General features: G+C 39.3%; 1 protein-coding gene and 1 long non-coding RNA gene across 5 annotated transcripts in view; one reads left to right on the top strand and one right to left on the bottom strand.

The window, feature by feature from the left end:
• ESR1 (estrogen receptor 1) overlaps nucleotides 1–17,914 on the bottom strand; it is a 376,096-nt gene that overhangs the window by 338,481 nt on the left and 19,701 nt on the right. For 2 of the 4 annotated variants that reach the window (XM_069069660.1, XM_069069657.1), the window contains exon 1: nucleotides 2,267–4,736. In XM_069069660.1, the coding sequence (XP_068925761.1) occupies nucleotides 2,267–2,703 (437 nt within the window). In that variant the 5' untranslated portion in view covers nucleotides 2,704–4,736. Of the gene's footprint in view, nucleotides 1–2,266; nucleotides 4,737–4,771; nucleotides 4,987–17,914 lie in introns of those variants that run through there. The other 2 variants (XM_069069658.1, XM_069069659.1) reach the window with 2 other exon arrangements.
• On the top strand, nucleotides 927–16,367 carry LOC138147281 (uncharacterized). The gene is made up of 3 exons (XR_011164765.1): nucleotides 927–1,857; nucleotides 14,596–14,794; nucleotides 16,238–16,367. It is a non-coding gene; the product is annotated as an uncharacterized lncRNA (long non-coding RNA).

Consider the following 17,914-nt stretch of genomic DNA (forward strand, 5'->3'; position numbering starts at 1 on the left):
CAGGTTGTGCCTTCAACTATCAGGTTCTCATTGGACCCAGGACATTAAATCCCTTTGAATTTGGCTTTAGCTGTATGGGCCCAAACCATCTGGAAGGCCTACCATCCCAAATATCAGAACTCGGGTTTTCCATCGGGAAACACCTGCCCCTTAACCCTCTTTCTTCAGCTATAAATATCCCTGGGAATAAAATACTAAACCAAAAGGCTGCAATTTAGGATAGTAATTGGGTCAGGCACTTGTATAAAAAGCTAGACCTGAAGCCCAACACAAAAGAAATCCAAATTCTACACCTAATTGTCCAGGTTCACTGAGAACCACTCCATCATTTGTCCTGGGCGGGAGGGAGGAGACGGGGGAAGGCGGAGGAGGTTGACAATGAAGTGAGGACATTAGATCATTCTTCCTTGAAAGTGCAATGTTTAGGGTTATTCTGACCCAGACTGCTCTGAAACAAATCATTCACCTGAAATACATGGAAGAAAAAATGAGATGGAGAGGAGGGAAGAAGAATTTAGAAAAGGTATAGGTAGAAAAACCTCCCAAAGAAAAGGAATTAAAGAAATTGCCACCAAAATGTCAAAAAAAAATAATAATCTTCCTCAGATTTATACTGAACAGCAAATGGCTAGACTACGCAGCGCCGAACTGCACGTGGGCCATTTTGTTGAGTATTTTTTTTCTCCCTAGCAGGCTAGCTGGAGGTGCGCTGTTCACAGAAATCCAACTTATGTGGCAGCAATGAGTATAAAATCAGGAACAGCTCGATGGGGCATGTTTTCTTGGTTACACGCTACCTATAAATTCCCTGCCGCCAGATGTCACGTGGCATCATCTGCTCCAACATTGGCTCAGATACCTTCGCAGCTAGCAAATTGTTGATACCTGTATAACTTCTTTCCATTTTTTCCGTTCTGTTTTGTTTTATTTCTCTCATCAGGGCAACCCTGTCAAGAAAATACTGAGATTTGTGGTAGTGTGGGCTCAGGGCAGAGTGCAGTCTTGAAACGGGAAAACTGCAAAGGGGGAAAGCGAGGAATCCTAAGTTTGTACCCTCATATGCTCCACGCTGTCACTAACCTCAAACACCTCCAACCTCAAATACCTGCGCTGGACATTTAGTAGTAACTCACAGTTCCTGGTGTTTATTTGGGTTTTGTTCTCCGCCCCACTCCACTTGCCGCCGCCGCCACCCCAGCTCCCTAGATAACTAGTGCTTTGTATGTACCGTTTTTTAAGGGTTTGTTTGGTTAGAAAGCACATGGGGTTCCTGACATATTTCTCACGGGGAGGAGGGAGGGGGACTGGGAATACGATTTTCAAAATGCAGCCAAGGGAGAGAACCTGACTTTAGAAGACGAGAACAAAAAATAAGCCGCTCTTTTCTTCCCACTACCCCCCAACCCACCCAACTTCTGTCTCTTCCTGTGTGTGTGTGTGTGTTCTCTGTCTCTGTCGATTTCTCTGTTCTGTGTCTGTCCTTGTCTTTCTGAGTCTCGCTCGGTCTCTTTGTTTCTGTCTTGCTCCCTGTGTCTATTATCTCTGTCTCTTTGTCTCTTTCTCCAAGCCTCTGTCCTCGTCTTTTTTTCCTGTCCGCTTCTCCGTCTCACAGTCTCTTTATCTCTATCTGTCTTTGTCTCTCTGCCTCCGTCTGTTTCTCTCTGTGTCTCTTGCTCTCTTTATCTCTCTGTCTGGGTTTCCGACTCTCCGCCTTTTTCCTCAGTCCGACCGCAATCTGCTGCTTGACTTCCCCCGGGCAGAGGCGGTGGTCCTCCTTCCCTCCTTCAGTCCTTCCCTCTTTCTCTCCCTTCTTCCTCCAGCCAAGAGCCTGGTCAAGTTTCACCCTCACCTGCTCAGGTAGGTGGAGGGAGGTAGGGGAGGGCGAGGGAGTGTTCTAGCTTGGGTCCAGTTCCGCCCAGAGGCGCACATCTGACCCAAAATAGCTGCTGAGCTCTCGGCAGAGCTACGGGAGGACGCTGCGCTAGCCTCTAAGCCCTTAACACCCTCTCTTGCCCCGCAACTCCTGGTCCCCTTCCACTCTAGATCCCGGACAGGAGGAAGCACTTCCCCTCAAGTACAGCGGCTCACACGCCCGCGCGGGCGCACACGTGCGCGCGCGCGCACACACACACACACACACGCGCGCGGGCGCTCACACGCGAACACACGTGCACACATACACTCGCTCTCTCTCACACACACACCGAAAGACACCCTAGTCCAGGGAAGAAGACGGGTACCCCTCCCCCCCCAAATGTCTGGGTACCTGTAGAAAGCCTGAGGGGCGGCCTCTCTCATGGCATAGCCATTCTGCTCGTTCTCCAGGTAATAGGGCACCTGCTGACTGTGATGATGCAGGAAAGGCGACAGCTGGGGCGGTGGGTGCAAGAGGACCAGCGGGCTCGGAGACACGTTATTCAGAGAGTGGAACCCCCCCAGACCGTTGGAGCTGAATGTCTCCGAGTTGGGGGCATAAGTGAGATTGGACGAGCCATAGACTGGCGCTGCCGCGGTACTGAAGTCGTAGGCAGCCCCCTCCGGGTAGTTGTAGACCCCCGTCTTGTTGCTGTCCACGTACATCTCGCCCAGGGGTCGATCCAGGGGAATCTTCAGCTGCTGACGATTCAGGGGCTCCAACTCATTGCCTTGGATTTGGTGGAGCAGGGCTACTCCAGACGTTTTGGTGTGAAGGGTCATGGTCATGGTCAGTAGCAGCGAGGAAGGCGCATAACTGGTTTCCGAGCAGCAATGGGCTCAGCAGTCGGTGGGCCACCTGTAGAAAGAGGACAAGACGCAGTGAGTCCCAGCGCAGAGCATATAGATTTGGGCCCTCCCCAGGTATCTCACTTGAGCAGGAGTAAAAGTGCAGAGTGTCTGCGCTCAGAAAAACTCTCCGTCTCTAACTTTTAAGTACTTACTCCTCATCTGAGCTAATATGCATTACAAAGGTACTGGAAACTGGCCAGAAACTGTTGCCTTGCACTGACATTGGCTTAAACATCACTTCGGGCACAACTCATTTTGGAGAGAACCCAAAGAATTGCTTCCCTGAGCTTTACTAGTATTAGTTGTTTAATTGAGTCTGAATTTTACAAGGGGAGGAGAGAGGACAGCCTCTAATACTCCCCCAAAGGTAGCTAAGAAAAAAACAGAACTTTCTATCAAAGTGGGAAGACAAATCTAGCGGTCAGCTTTTTCTCATTTATTGCCTTCTGCCCCCTACTAGGCTCCAATCTATCTCTGTTTATCTCTCCCTCTGTTTGATTCATTTTTCATGTTTTCTAGAAATATGTAGTGTGTACAGAAAATGACCCTGAGTAGGTTTATTCTGTAACCAAGATATGGGAGATAGAAATGGGTGTGTGGTTGCCTATGCAGCCAGCCACAGTCGGCAAGACTATATTTAGCCTCTGCAGAAGAGAAGGCTAGGAGGCATCTTTGTAGGGAAGGGAGAGGAATATACATACACACATACACATACATACATACATACATGATTTATTTATATACTTTGTTGTCACTTGTATTAGGAAGTGATGATACTGCTTGAGACTTGGACTCAGTTTCCTCATCCACAAAATGAAATTGAATTACTTAATCAGTAAGGTTCCTTACAGCTCTAACCTAAACTGGTATCATGGAGTATAGTACTCACTACCATTACCTAAATAATTCTCTTGTGAATGACAATTCACAAATGTTAGATACAGGCACTTTGTGTTTGTACCTCTTCACGCTTTGCTACCAAAACTTCACAAAACTGCATGTAAAATATGGCATTACTACACAAAATTAAATCTCAGGCCCTTAGCCAGAGTAGCAGCAAATGTGCTATACTGAACAGGTGACTAAACAAATAAAATTTTAAAATACAGTAGTACTTTCCTCCATTTCTCCAAATGATTCTCCTCAGTATACTCTGACTAGGACATTTGGTTATCAGTACTCCTTAGAATCAAATATCCCGATTTGAAGGGGGGGAAAAAACTACTTGAGACAAACAGAAAAAAGGAAACTAGATTATAAACTCAGCAAATGAAACTATAATTGTAACAAAGGTATGGTGAGTACATTGTAGCAATAATCTTCTGATAATCTTTGCTTCTAATTTTTTTTTCATTTTGCCCCAGGCTAGAACACTTTAGTTGGTTCATTAATGCTTCTCTCTAATTTTTCCCAACTCTTAACATAGGTATATAAGTATATGAAGATATTACATGTAAATGTGTCTTTTAACATCAACAATAGATTTGCTTTCTAATCAATCAATACATATTTGTATAGACTACAGTTCATGCTTTCAAAGTCAAGCTTCAATAAATAATTGTGGATGAAATAACGTCTCATCAATTTTTCATTAACACAAAAATGAACTTAGTAAATGTAGATTGTTGTCAATGGAAGGGTTAAAAAAAATGTAAAGTTAATCAGATGCTTCTCCATATGCCTAACTCCAACTACTTTGCAAAACAACTTTTCTATAAATTATTTATTTAGCTCCAGTGGACCCTAATTCCATTGTTTAAAAAAAAACACTTCAGATTATAAGCAAAAATCTTTTAAGTTTCTTCAGACTCTGGACCTGCAACATTTAAGTGAATAACACAAAGAAATCCTGTAAGTCTTAAGAGCACAAAACATACATGCCAAACCACAAGCAGCAAATCCTCTTCTCTTTTCTATCAGCAGACACTGACCAAAACGGTAAGGTGCATGCATATAAACCAGAATGGGACTAGAAATAAGAGAAAGAAACCAAAAACAGTCTTACCCTACGGGATAGAGAGTGGCTTTCCTGAAATGTTCCATGGATCTGCAGAACTCAAGGACTGAGACAGTGAGAATGAAGGAAAGAATGTGTGTATGTGCATGTGGCTCTGTGTGCGTGTGCAAAATTGCAGGGGTTCATGAAGCAGCCAGTAGGCAGGGCACTTGGAAGCTTCCTGTATGTAAGTCACAGCAGCTCTGCTGCTGCACAAAACCAAATGAATGGCAGTTGGGAGTTTAAGGTTCCTTTACTGCCAACAGAGAGCAATATGGGGCTGCTATTGGAAATCTGCCCCATGAGAGCAGGAGCTCTTGGGCCCCTGAGAATACTCCTGGTCCTGCTCCATGCCCTCAGAACCTGAAAGCAGCCATCACTTTCTGAAGCTATCCAGAGCAAGAGCAAAAACAGACCTACTATAAATCATAGGCTTACTGATTAAATATAATGTCAGTTCAAAAGGAGAAAAAAAGATATCAAGTTTGGGAAATTTAAACAGGGTGGGCTTTCTAAAAAATATATAATTGAATGTCAAAAACTTTATGATATGCTCTTGAATCAATTACCCCTTCCCCAAATCTCAGAACAGACACTTTCTTGTTATGCCTCCAATTGTACCAAACAACCAAAGGTTTTAATAAAACTTTTAGCATCATATAGATGTTTCCTACTAAAATTTAACTCGTCCACCTCCCTGACCAGAGCCATGAACCTCTATGAATAGTTCAGTTAGTTGACAGTATTCTATCAACATACTGAGCATTTTATAAACGACCCAGGGTAAGAAGATTAGACAAGGTGAGTGCTTCCTGTTCTAAATCTGTGCCTGAAAAAGGTGTTATGTTCTACTAAGGGCACCTCTGTCTTGGCTGAATATCTCCTCAGTGATCATCCTACTGGTTGACATTTCACTTGGTCATGAGCATTGAAAAACTAAAAATAGAGTTTCTGTTGGTCCCATGTTCAGGTTTTCAGGATTTGATACCATCCTATGCTATAAGGCATCTGTCATTCCCTAGGACATATTCCTTAGGCTTATGACCCACTAAACCAACCCCTGGTTAGCCTTTACCCTAGAGTCTTAAGCATGTATTCATAGCCTTGTGGGTGTCCTTGAAAGCATGAGGGAGTGGTGGGGAGGGGGAGAATATCATTGAGAATTGTAATGATCCTAGGACTACAAGTAATGGTATGCTCTTGGGAAAACCCTGAAATATTACAACGTGGAGACACAAGAGGGTACTTTTAACTTAAAAAAAATTGTTTGCAACCCTTTGTACATGACATTGGTAAATTCTGGCCCTATTTTTATTTAAGTTGATCACTCTAACTTAAGGCCTATCCAAAAAGGGACCTCTGTAGGTAAAAAAGAAAAGGAAAAATCCTTTCAAATTAAGCTTCTACTGGAGATTGTAAACTACAACAAAGTCAATCCAAGATGTATAATAAAGGCCATTTTCCTTATCTTTCCTCCACAGCCCACCTTGCCCTTCCTCTAAAATCCCCTCCATTCCAATGCTAACCATTTCTCTAGAAAATTATTTTCTCCTTTTTAGAATCTTGGAGATAAGAGGGGGAACCATTTCTTTTATCGGATAACATAGTTATTCTTTTATAAGAATAGAGTACAAAGATCTACCAAAAAAACTACCTATAATTATCTTAATATCATCTCTAAAAACTAACTTACCAAGTAAGATGCACATTTTCCACTTCTCTATAACTTTTCTAAGATTATCTTGGTATGTGCATACTGACTGTATCCAGATTCAAGTTCAAGTGCATACAGACTTGGGAATTAATCTTGTAGTTCTCAACACCATGGTTTACATGTGAAACTCTGGGTTTTTTCCTTTATTGCTTAGCACATGGCCAGGCAGAGTTTCTTTTCTAGCTCCATTAGAAACTTCTTAATAATACAAGACATTACCCTTCTACAAGAAGACAAAACTAAATGAGTTTTGTAATGTCTTCAAAAGAGCTCCTACTGCTATTATAACTGGTTCTTTCCCTTTCACAAACATGGTGGTTTGGCATTGTTCAAGTTGATTATGGTATTGCTTATAAATGCTTTATTCTTAAGCTGGTTCTTGATTGTTTTTTTACATTACCAATTTTACTCTAAAATGGAAGAATAATAAAGCTTTATTTTGCCCAATTCTGTGGTCTTTGTACTATTTCCTAAATATGTCATGGCCCTCTATTTTTAGCGGTTTTGCTATAGCTCCTAGACTTTTGCCCAAGGCTAAGATTTTTAATTTTCTCTGAATGTGAAATGGATCATTTTCAACTTTGAACAGACTAGCTATATTTTTAACCAGTGACATAACTAGGAAGGTGCAAGGGGATGTAGCCACACCAGGATCAACACCAATGGGGGCAGAGCCATCTTTGAGCCAGCCCCACTTATTTTGATGTGATCATACTCTCTTAAGCTCAAAATATTTCAGTATGGTATTTTACTATGAAATTGCTAAGACTACAAATAATCAAATGAGTTCTAAATCTAAGGAATTTATTAGATTTTTAAAGTCTGTTTACAAGATGTCTTTTCTGCATCTCCAAAAGGTATTCATGTAAAAAATAGAACAAATTAACTGATCCTAAGTTCTGTTGTTACTTTTTTAATACTTCTGTGATAGATACTTTGATCCACAAAATAACTTTCTGGCCTCTTATTTTAGGAATTGGTAAAGTTGACGTAAATTTGTGTTAGCAAGCAATAAAGCAATTCCTGTACCACTCTCAATTATGAACCTTCATGAGGTTAGCATTCTAACTATAATGTGTGTGGGATTTAATCTTTTGTATTGCACATTCATTGGAAAATATTATTTCTCTTGCTTTACTCACTTTTTGTAGCAATTTGCAATTTACAAAATACTTTTCACAGAAAAACTCTGTACATTAGAGTGTAAGCTACTTAAGGGCACGGCTGGTTTCTTTGGTTATTACTCTTATATCCTCAGTACTTAGCACAGTGCCTAGAGCAAGGCAGATGCTACGTATATTTGTTCAACTGAATCAAAGTTGATAGAGAAAATATTATTTTCCCCATTTTGTAGATGAAGAAACTGAGGCTCAGAAATATAAACTGACTAGAAGAATCAGATAGCCAGTAAGTTTCAGACACAGTTCTTGAACCGAGACCTTCACATATCTCATCATTTAGGTATGTCACCCCATATTTCAATGCCATTTATGAACTACCACTGCCAGGAGTTATAAGGATTTTTAATTACTTCAATGTTCTAGAGACCTGTAAGGAGAGAAACTCATTTTTTTTGTTCATATTACTATTCTTTTCTATTCTATCCTGTCTTCCCAATTGAATGAGGAAATTGTATCATCTTTGGGGGGGGGCATTATTTCTAGAGAGAAAGCATTTTAAATGATCTACTCCTTCTCTGGGGCAGCTAACTGGCTTCAGGGGATGGAACACCCAACCTGGAGAAAGGACATCTCATTTTTATGAGTTCAAATACAGCTTCAGACACTAACTGCGTGACCCTAGTCAAGTGACTTAACCCTGTTTGCCTCAGCTCCTCATCTATAAAATGAGCTGGAAAAGCAAATGGCAAACCACTCCAACCACTTTGCCAAGAAAATCCCACAATCAAAAAACAATTCAGCAATAGTAACTTCTTTGGCCTTGAGTCAAATACTTTTTGGTAGAGTATTCAATACTATGTTCATTGTTCTATATATGAGAAAATATGGTCACTTAAGTGACTTCTAAATCCACAAGTCTAAAAAAATGTATGAAGTAAGAGTCTTCTAGACCCTAGAAAATTAATGCATATACATGTAGGGAAGAGATATGATTACCTCCATACACACACACACACACACACTCAGTTAATGTAGTCACAGAAATTAGTTTTCATGTGGTAACAAGGTGTTAGAGTAACTATAACATTGGGGCCCCACACAGCGATCCCTTTACAAAATAAGCACACTATTCTGTTTGAGTCAGAGGGGAACAACTTGATTGAGCAAAAAATTAAACATGTCCCAGGAGTATTTAAGTAGTCAAACTGAAGGAGTTCAAGAGGTATAAGGAGCACTTTATCAAGGACACTCGTAAAGTGGGGCAAGGGAGATTGTTCTCTCTACTCCTCTGATGGCCAGAGTGTCCAGCAGAAACTTGTCCAGAGGGAGACTTTCTATCCAGCAGTTCAAGATTTCATCAGTTAGAGCATCAATTCAAGCAAGAAACAGAGGAAAAACTCCCCACCCCCACACCTCACACACACACCTTAAAAATGATCACTTTAATGTAGAGCTACTCAACCAGTATGAAACCCTAAATCTGTCCTGACTACAGAATCGAGAGAGAGCTAGTGCTGGTTTAAAAAAAAAAAGAGCTATTCTATAGAGAGGAGTCTTCAAAGAGAGGAAGGACATCAAGGCCCTGCAATACTAGAGAAGTGAGTTGCCTTGATCTTATTTCTTTCCAAAATGTATGTCTCACTACCATTATACTCTGTTCTCATGCTTCTCACTATGTGTATTTGTGAATGTATGTGCCTCAGAATTATAGGGAAAATATTTTGTGACTATCTCTTTTTTTTTGCTTTTCCATTTTAATAAATGCCTTCACTAAGAGCTAATTGCATGTGCCAGCTAGCCATTTAAGGAGAAGGACACTGGTGGGAATTTATAAACTATAGTTAAGGAGCAGCCACTCACAGAGTACCCTCTAGATTAGGGTTAGGAAGCCTTCAGCCTTGAGGCCATGTGTGGTCTTCTAAATCCGTGGGTGTAGCCTTTTGAATGAGTCCTAGTTTTATGGAACAAATACTTTTGTTAAGGAGATTTGTTCTGTGAAGTTTGGATTCAAAGTATCACATGTAGCTTCAAGGCCACAGGTTCCCCATCCCTGCTCTAGATAGAATCTGTTCAAGTAGTAATTGACTTCAGGGAAACCCAACTTGCTAAAGAAAATGACAAGAGAAAAGCCCAGAATTGTAAAACATAAATACAATGATGCTAAATACAAGGGTTAGGGAGGGTAGGCACTAATATTTCATGAGATCAGAAATTTTCATGGAGGAGATAGAGTTTGAACTGAATCTTGAAGGAAGATAGGGATTATATAAGAGAGTTATTCTGGTCCTAAGGGATGGTCAGTACAAAAGGTGTGGAGATGGGACAGAGTATAGTGTATATGAAGAACAAAGAGAAAGTTGATTTGGCTAGATGATGGAATGCATGGAGGAGAATGATATAGGAGACCATGAAGATGGGTTGAGGGATAGATTATGAGAGCTTTAAAAGCTAGACAGAGAAGTTAATATTTTATCCTCTAGGTAATATGGAACCTCTCAAATTCATTTTTCACTTAGGGAAAGGCCATATCTCCATTTAAGGCAAATCATTTTGGCAGCTGTGTTTAGGATGAACTTGTAGAACTGTGTAGAGAAACTTGAGGCAGATAGGTCAATTAAAAGGCTAGTGCAACAGCAGGCTATAGGTGTTGAGAACTTGAACTAAGGTGGTGGTTGCATGAGTGAAGAAAAGATTTTAGAAGCAAGAGATGTTGCAGAAGTAGAAAGAATAAATTTTGGTACCTGATAAACCATGTGGGCTGAGGGAGATGGAGGAATCAAGGAGAACTCCAAGGTTACAACTGTGGAAGGTTAGAAGAATGATGCTGCCTTCAGCAGCAACAACAAGAAGCTTGGAAAAGAGGGTTTGGCAGATAAAGAGTTCTGTATTTTTAAAAATAATATTTTATTTTCCCCCAATTATATGTTAAAATATTTTTTAAACATTTTTTAAAGTTTTGAGTTTCAAATTCTATCCCTCCTTTCCTTCCTCCCTCCCCTCCCCCCATGGTAAGCAATACAATATAGGTTATACATGAGCAATCATGCAAACATATTAGTCATTTTGTACAAGAAGACTAACAAAAATTTTTAAAAGGAAGAAAAAGGAGGGAAGGAAGGAAGAAAGGAAGGGAGGGAGGGAGGGAGAGAAGGAGGAAGGGAGGAAAGGAAGAAAGGAAAGAAGGGAGGGAGGAAGGGAGAAATTAGTATGTTTCAGTCTGACAATGTCAGTTCTTTTTCTAGAGATGGATAGCACGTTTCATCATGAGCCTTTGGGATGATCTTGTATCATTGAATTATTGGGAATAGTTAAGACATTCACAATTCTTTATCTACAGTATTGCTATTAAAGTGTACAATGTTCTCCTGGTTCCACTCATTTCACTTTGTATCAGCTCATGTAAGTCTTCCCAGGTTTTTCTGAAATCATCCTTCTTGTCATTTCTTATAGCACAATAATATTCCATCACAGTGTGAGTTCTGTTTTGAACTTGCTAACTTTGAGACGTCTCTGGGTCATACAGTTTGAAAAGTCTCATAGGCAGTTAGTGATAAGGGAAATAGCAAAAGGCTAAGGAGTGGGTGAGACTAAATAAAGTTGAGGCAAGAAATGCAGACAGCTCTCTTTAGGAGTGTGACTGAGAAGATAGGAGAGATATGGTATGATAGCTTAAGAAAAGGATAAATATTGAAACTTAGACAATGGGAGTAGGGTACTATAGGAAGCATGGGGAGAGGAGAGGAGAGAAAGTTTGGAGTCATTTCTATGGAGAGTGAGATAGGGAAAAATAAAATAATTACCTCATTGCAGTGAGGGTCCAATTGGAGTTGGGTAACAGTAATGTAAGAAGAAAATAGATGAAAGTATTGGGCTAGGGGCGGCCAGGTAGCATGTAAGAGCACCGGCCCCAGTGTCGGGATGACCTGGGGATCGAATCCGGGCTCAGACACAGCCCAGAAACACCTGGCTGTGTAACCTTGAGCAAGTTACTTAACCCCAATTGCTTAAAAAAAAGTATTGGGCTTATAGAATTGTTTTGCATGATATAGAAATTTGTTCTGCATAACTTCATATGTATAATGGTATCATATTGTTTGACTTCTCAATGGGTATGGGAGGGCATAGAGGGACAGAGAGAATTCAGTACTCAAAAAAATGTTTAAATGAATGTTAAAAAAAGTAGAATTGAGTTGCAAAATATGATGGCAGCAACAGAAGAAAATGGAAAGGTAATTAAGAAATTTCCAGTTAAGATGGTTGTGTGAAAAGTCATAAAGGAGCCCAGATCTCCCAGATATACTCCAGTAATGACCTTTAAAAAGGCAAAGAAATATAAAGAAAAGCATTGTCAGAAACAGTCAGAAATCCAAGTTCCAGAAGAAACATTATGTTGTTATAACAAGGGTCTGGCATATATTTATTGTGTCTCTGAAAGTGTTGCCCTATGTGGAGAATCTAAGGAGTCTGCTTTCAGGAGAGTCATGATAACATGGAATGTAGAAGCCTTGGAGAGACTGTGGAACATGTGTAGACATTCTGTAACTGGTTCAGGTCTGTTAATCACATGGTTAGAAGTTTTGGTTTTTTTTTTTATTGGCTATAGAGCCAGAACTGGGGGTGTTTTCAAAAAGGTTTAATCTATTCCCTTTATTCTCTTTGGATGAACTATGGACTTTTAACTCTGCTAATGGCATCCAGTGAGCATCAATATTGTAAGTGGATAGGCTTTACTTTGGATCTTCTCCACTTTGACACCTGCCCCCACCCCAGACTAAGTAGCCTCTAAATAGAGGCCTGGTTTCTTTGCCATTTATTCTTTTCCATTTTAGTTCAAGGGAAAACAGCATCCTGGCATCCTAGCATCCAGGTTTTTGCAACTAGATTACTATGAATGCACCAAGGAGTACAGTGTGACCTTCAGGACCTAGACCGATAATCACTGAGACAAGGACTAATTGAGCAGCTATGCATCATTTGGACATGAACTTCCTGAGACTACCCCTATGTACAAACGAAGTCTGAACCCACCCTTTCATGGGACTGAGCTGGGATAGAGGAGAGTATGCCCTCAAAATGTTGGAAGGAAATATTTATACTTTTGTTCTTGATACATTTTTAAATAAATACCCCATCATAAAAGCTAATTGATTAAATTAAATTAATAGTTAAAATAATAGTTAAATAATTAAATTATGTAGTTAAATTATGTCTGTTAGGTGCCAGTGCTAGTCACTGGCACCTAACAGGAGGAGAAACACAAACAATAGGGGATAAACATAATTGATTTGAAGATTTAAATTGATTTAAAGAATTAATTTCCCTCAAACCCTGAAGGACAATATAACCATCCTTGCTCTGGGGGAGCAAATCCAGAACAAACTCACTACACTTTGAAAGCTAACAACTTAAGACCAAGTGAAGAGTCTAAAGGTTAGTAACAGCACCCAGATTAGAGAATGGGGAAATGGCAAGAAAGCCTGAAGTAGCACCTGGAATGGGGCTATTGAAACTTGCCAGCTTTCTGAGCACAGATATATCAGGGGAGGGAGAAGCTAGTAGCAAGAATTTAGGAAACTGAGGTCAAGATCAAACAGGATAGCTACCTCATTCAAGGGTGTGGAAAAGGATGGAGTCTAGCCTTAGCACAAAAATTCAAATCAGCAATTGAGGCTGGAAATATGAGTTAACAAAGGAATATCCCAAAACGTATGAAGAAATATTGTAACTTGAGATCCCCAAAAGGTAATCTTGGAAGTATAGAGTAAGTCTACAAACAAATCCTGAGAGAGAAAAAAATTTCTTGGACATAAGGAATATAAAAGAAATAAAGCAAAAAAAGAACAAATAGCAGAAAAATCTTTCCCAAATAACAGACTTTCAGGAAAAAAAGAACTAAATAACTCTATGAGACAAGAAAAAACCTCATACATAAAAGAGAATAACATAGCTGGATGGATTAGAAAACAGACTCTAATAATACACATTTGAAACATAAAAATACATACAGAGTTAATATGAGGGAAAGATGCAGTATTTATTAGTTTCAGACAAACTTAGAAAACAGGGGTGACAGTCATAATCTAGAATGAAGCAACAGGAACAATAATGCTCTGTCATCATAAACAATGAAATTATATCAATATTTAATACACAATCACTGAATGGCATGGGATTGAAGTACTTAAAGGTAAATTTAGTAAAATTAAAGAGAGAAATAGCCAAACTATAATACTGGGAAACTTTAGTGTATCTTTTTTAGAACTACATTAATCTAACAAAAGAAAGTTAGGGAAAAAAGAAACATGGGAAAGACATAAGTAGAACTTTAGAAAAGTAAAATATGACAAATCTCATGTTTACTGAGAGAAAATAGAAAGGAATAAATATTTATAACCTGTTTATGATAGCTGTATACCATGTTTTAGGGCATAAAAGGTCACAATCAAGTGCAAAAAAGCAGAAATATTAAACTATTATTAAAATATTAAAAATTTCTTCTCTGACCATAATGAAATAAAAATGGCAAGTGACAGCTATACTAATGAACTGTTGGGTGAACTACTGATTGATCCATCCATCGGGGAAAACAATTTCCAGCAACTATATACAAAACACTACTAAATTGTGCATTCATAAGACAACTAATCATATATCCCAAAAAGAGAGACATACACGGGGAGGGGGGGAGGGGGGTTGGGAGAGAGAGAGAAAGAGAGACAGAGAGAGAGAGAGAGACAGAGAGAGAGAGAGAGACAGACAGACAGAGAGACAGACAGACAGACAGAGAGAGAGAGAGAGAGACAGAGACAGAGAGAGAGAGAGACACAGAGAGAGAGACAGAGAGAGAGACAGAGAGAGGAGAATGTACAAAAATATTTATAGACCACTTTTGGTTTGTTTGTTTCAAAAGAATTGTGAAATAATAGCATGTTCATCAATTGGGTAATGTCTAAACAAGGTTTAGTATATCAATATAATAAAATATTCTTGACCCTTAGAAATGAAGATGAATTCAGAGAAAACTTGGAAAATGTGTATGAAATGATGCAGTGAAGAGAGCAGAACAATTTCAACAATGACCACAACATGGAAGAAAAAGAAAAGCTTTGAAAGTAGTAGAACTCTAAATGATTCAGTGGCCAATGATAACTCCAGATGATTGATGATGAATCATGCTTCCCACCTCTTAACATAAAGGTAATGGACTAGAGGTACAAATGAGATGTATATTTTTAGACACCTGAACAGACAAGGTATGGATTTGTTTTGCTTGACTACGAAAACCTGTTAAAAAAAAGGGGAGGGGGCTCATTTGGGAGGGGTGAAGAATGAAGGGATAAGGGGAACAGTACAGTGAAGCTAGTGATAATGTGCTGAAAAAAGGAAGAAAAAAGAGCACTGATGAAACATTTAAAGAAAATGCACAAAAGATTAGAAGGAGGTTTAGAGCAACACAGAGAAGCAAGACAACTTTTAAACCAACATGCTGAAATGAGCATATTCTCTGACAGAAAAAAAACCCCACAAGTTCAAACATAATAAAATTTGCTGATTCATATACAATTTTCTTTTTCTGGTTTGACTTTTTTGCATGTAGAAATATTAGGTTTTTAAAGTTTAGAATAACAAAAAATTAAACATTTTTCAAAAAGAAACATAATTAGAGTACATTGCAACAAATATCTGGACCCAAGGAGCTAAGCTTGCTCAGGTACTGAGAAAGGTCAAAGGACTGGATGCCTTGAGGTTCGGTGATCAAGAAAGCCTCAGAAAATAGTAAAAGCCCTAAGGGCTGAAACCAAAGGTCTCCTGAACAAGTTCCAAGGATGAGCTTGGTGCCCTAGGAAGCTGGCCAAATTCATCGAAGTCTAAAGCCTACAATAGGATCTTTCACTACTGCCTACTCACACTACACCTCGGTCTAACCTCTTTTTCAGTGGCCCATTCCTCAGACCTTTCCTGTCCCCCTCCTAGCCCATCAAAAATTATCTGTCCTATTTCTTATTATCCAGGGGTCCTGCTGTGTTATAAGCAGCTAACAAACTAATTCATAGTAGGTTATTAATCCTGCTCTAAAATTTTCTTCTGTTGTCTCACTGTGGCATGGAAATGACTGAGTCCTTAATGCCTATTCTAGTGGATTGCCAGTTCTGGCCATTTTGAACAAGCTGGAAAGACTTTGAGTATCAGTCTGGTGGCAAAGCCTAGCTAGAAACTCCCTAGAGATATTCAGGCAAAGGCTAGTTGACCTCTTTACAGCATGTTATACTGAGGATTCCTTTCATGCATGAGTTGGACTAGATGGCATCTTCCAACTCTCAGATGTAATGATTTTATGATTCTCCATCATGTAATATAAAGGGTCAGAGGTGGAGGATGAGCTAGTTGTGTCGGGGAGAAGATGGGGGGAGAAGCAGTGAGAGGTGTCCAAAGTAGAATCAGGAACAAAAAGAGGAATCATGAACTATGAGAGGAGGCTGCTAAGAGGTAAGATCTACAATTCAAGTTGAAAAGGTTCAGTACTTGGCATTCAATGATTTAAGCAAGAGAAGAAGTGATCTGAATTTGTCACACTAAATTTTACAGTCAAAATGCAGTTGTTTTTATGCTAATACATGTGTGTTCATCCTTCTCCTCCAGTTTCTTCAGCCAGTTATCTTCTGCAATCATTTGTCCTTGTTACTCTACTTGGTCGCTGACAAACCAAGGACTTTGGAGAAATCGGTGGGAAATCCAGCACCATATGAGAGGTAGGAAAATGTTTACAACTTATGGAGAAGCTGCTAGAAAATATTAATTTAGACAGTCCTAATAACATATTTATTTTACTGGCATACTGCTACCAAAAAGATATTTATTTATTCTTACATATTTAGAATTTCCAATGTTTCCCAATACTCCAGAAGACTTCAACAGTGTAGATACTCATCCAATAATGCAAATCCTAATGGTTTCATGAGTTGTTATGGCCAAAGTTAAAGCTTTTTAGCTAATGTTAAAGAAAAATACTGTCATTCCATTTAGTTGCCACATTGCACAAATTTGCAAATGTGACCTCAACTAAGATGAATGATTTGAGATCATTTTGAGGTGAGAGTAAAAAGGGAAGGATGTGATTTATTTCAAGCTAGATGCAAGTCTGACTGCAGAGATGGGCAAAGCTAATTTCCATTCTGCTATCATGTTGACTTGACATCAAAGAAACTACTTCCTCATCAAAGGTAAAAGTCTTCTTAAATGAAATATTCAACAGGCTTTTCAAAGAATTAGAGCATTAAGGACAACATTGTAAAATCTAAATGACCAAAATGGATTTGGTGACAAAACAGTTGTCAAAACAGTTGGTACTTTTCTAAAAACATTTTTTTTAACATCAGCTAATAGCTCCTGAAACAGAGAAAGGTAAAGAAAAATATATATTCTGGATTTAGTTCCACTTCAATGCTATTATATCACTGGAGTAGGTGCTTCATTCTCAGGGACTAATCCCAATTCAGCCACACCTCATCTACAGTGATTCTTAGTTCTTCTTATCAGTCTGGGTCCTTGAACTATTTCATTGCTGCTAGTGGAGGATTCAGGCCATCTAACTATTATTCCTCTTCCTAGGTGATTAGCCCCCCTCCTTTCCTGGTCAAGCATATCCTTTGTTATATCATTTACCTTACTTGTGTTCTGCAAATACTTGTTGTCAATATGTGATGCAATTATCTCCTCCCCCATCTCCATATCTTTTGTGCTATACTTTGGAATACATCCCATTTTAATTCTTCAGTTATCATTTGTATTCTGTGATTCACAGTCATAACAGAATCACTGATATTATGGACCTTTTCAGGGTGGGTGATCCCTCCAAAGACACAAACTAAACCTCTCTACAACTTAGTTAACAGGATTCAAGAGTTGTCATAGGGGTGGCTAGGTGACAAAGTGGATAGAGTACTGCTCCTGGAGTCAGGAGGACCTGAGTTGAAACTCAACCTCAGGCTCTTACTAGCTGTAAGAGACTTACAAGACTTACTAGCTGGGCAAGTCACTTAACCACCGACTGCCTCCAAAAAAAAAAAAAAAGAGCTACTGTAGCCCAAGAACCCTAACTCTTCAACCAACTGGATCCTGACCTCAGACCTGCACTTGGGACCTCAGAAGAGTCATCATCAAGCAATAGGAATGACGGATCTTAAGTTTTCTATTTCTCAATTAATTGTGTGATGGCATTATTTATTGCAGAAAGTTGTCTGCAAAAACTTGCTTCTGCCCTTCTTAAGTTTTCATCATGAATACTATCAATATATATGTAGACCATTCTCATGAAGA

This window comes from Petaurus breviceps, unplaced genomic scaffold, assembly GCF_028583685.1.
Source record: "Petaurus breviceps papuanus isolate PSGF00001 unplaced genomic scaffold, PetGlider_PUasm1.0 90784, whole genome shotgun sequence".
Lineage (NCBI taxonomy): Eukaryota > Metazoa > Chordata > Mammalia > Diprotodontia > Petauridae > Petaurus > Petaurus breviceps.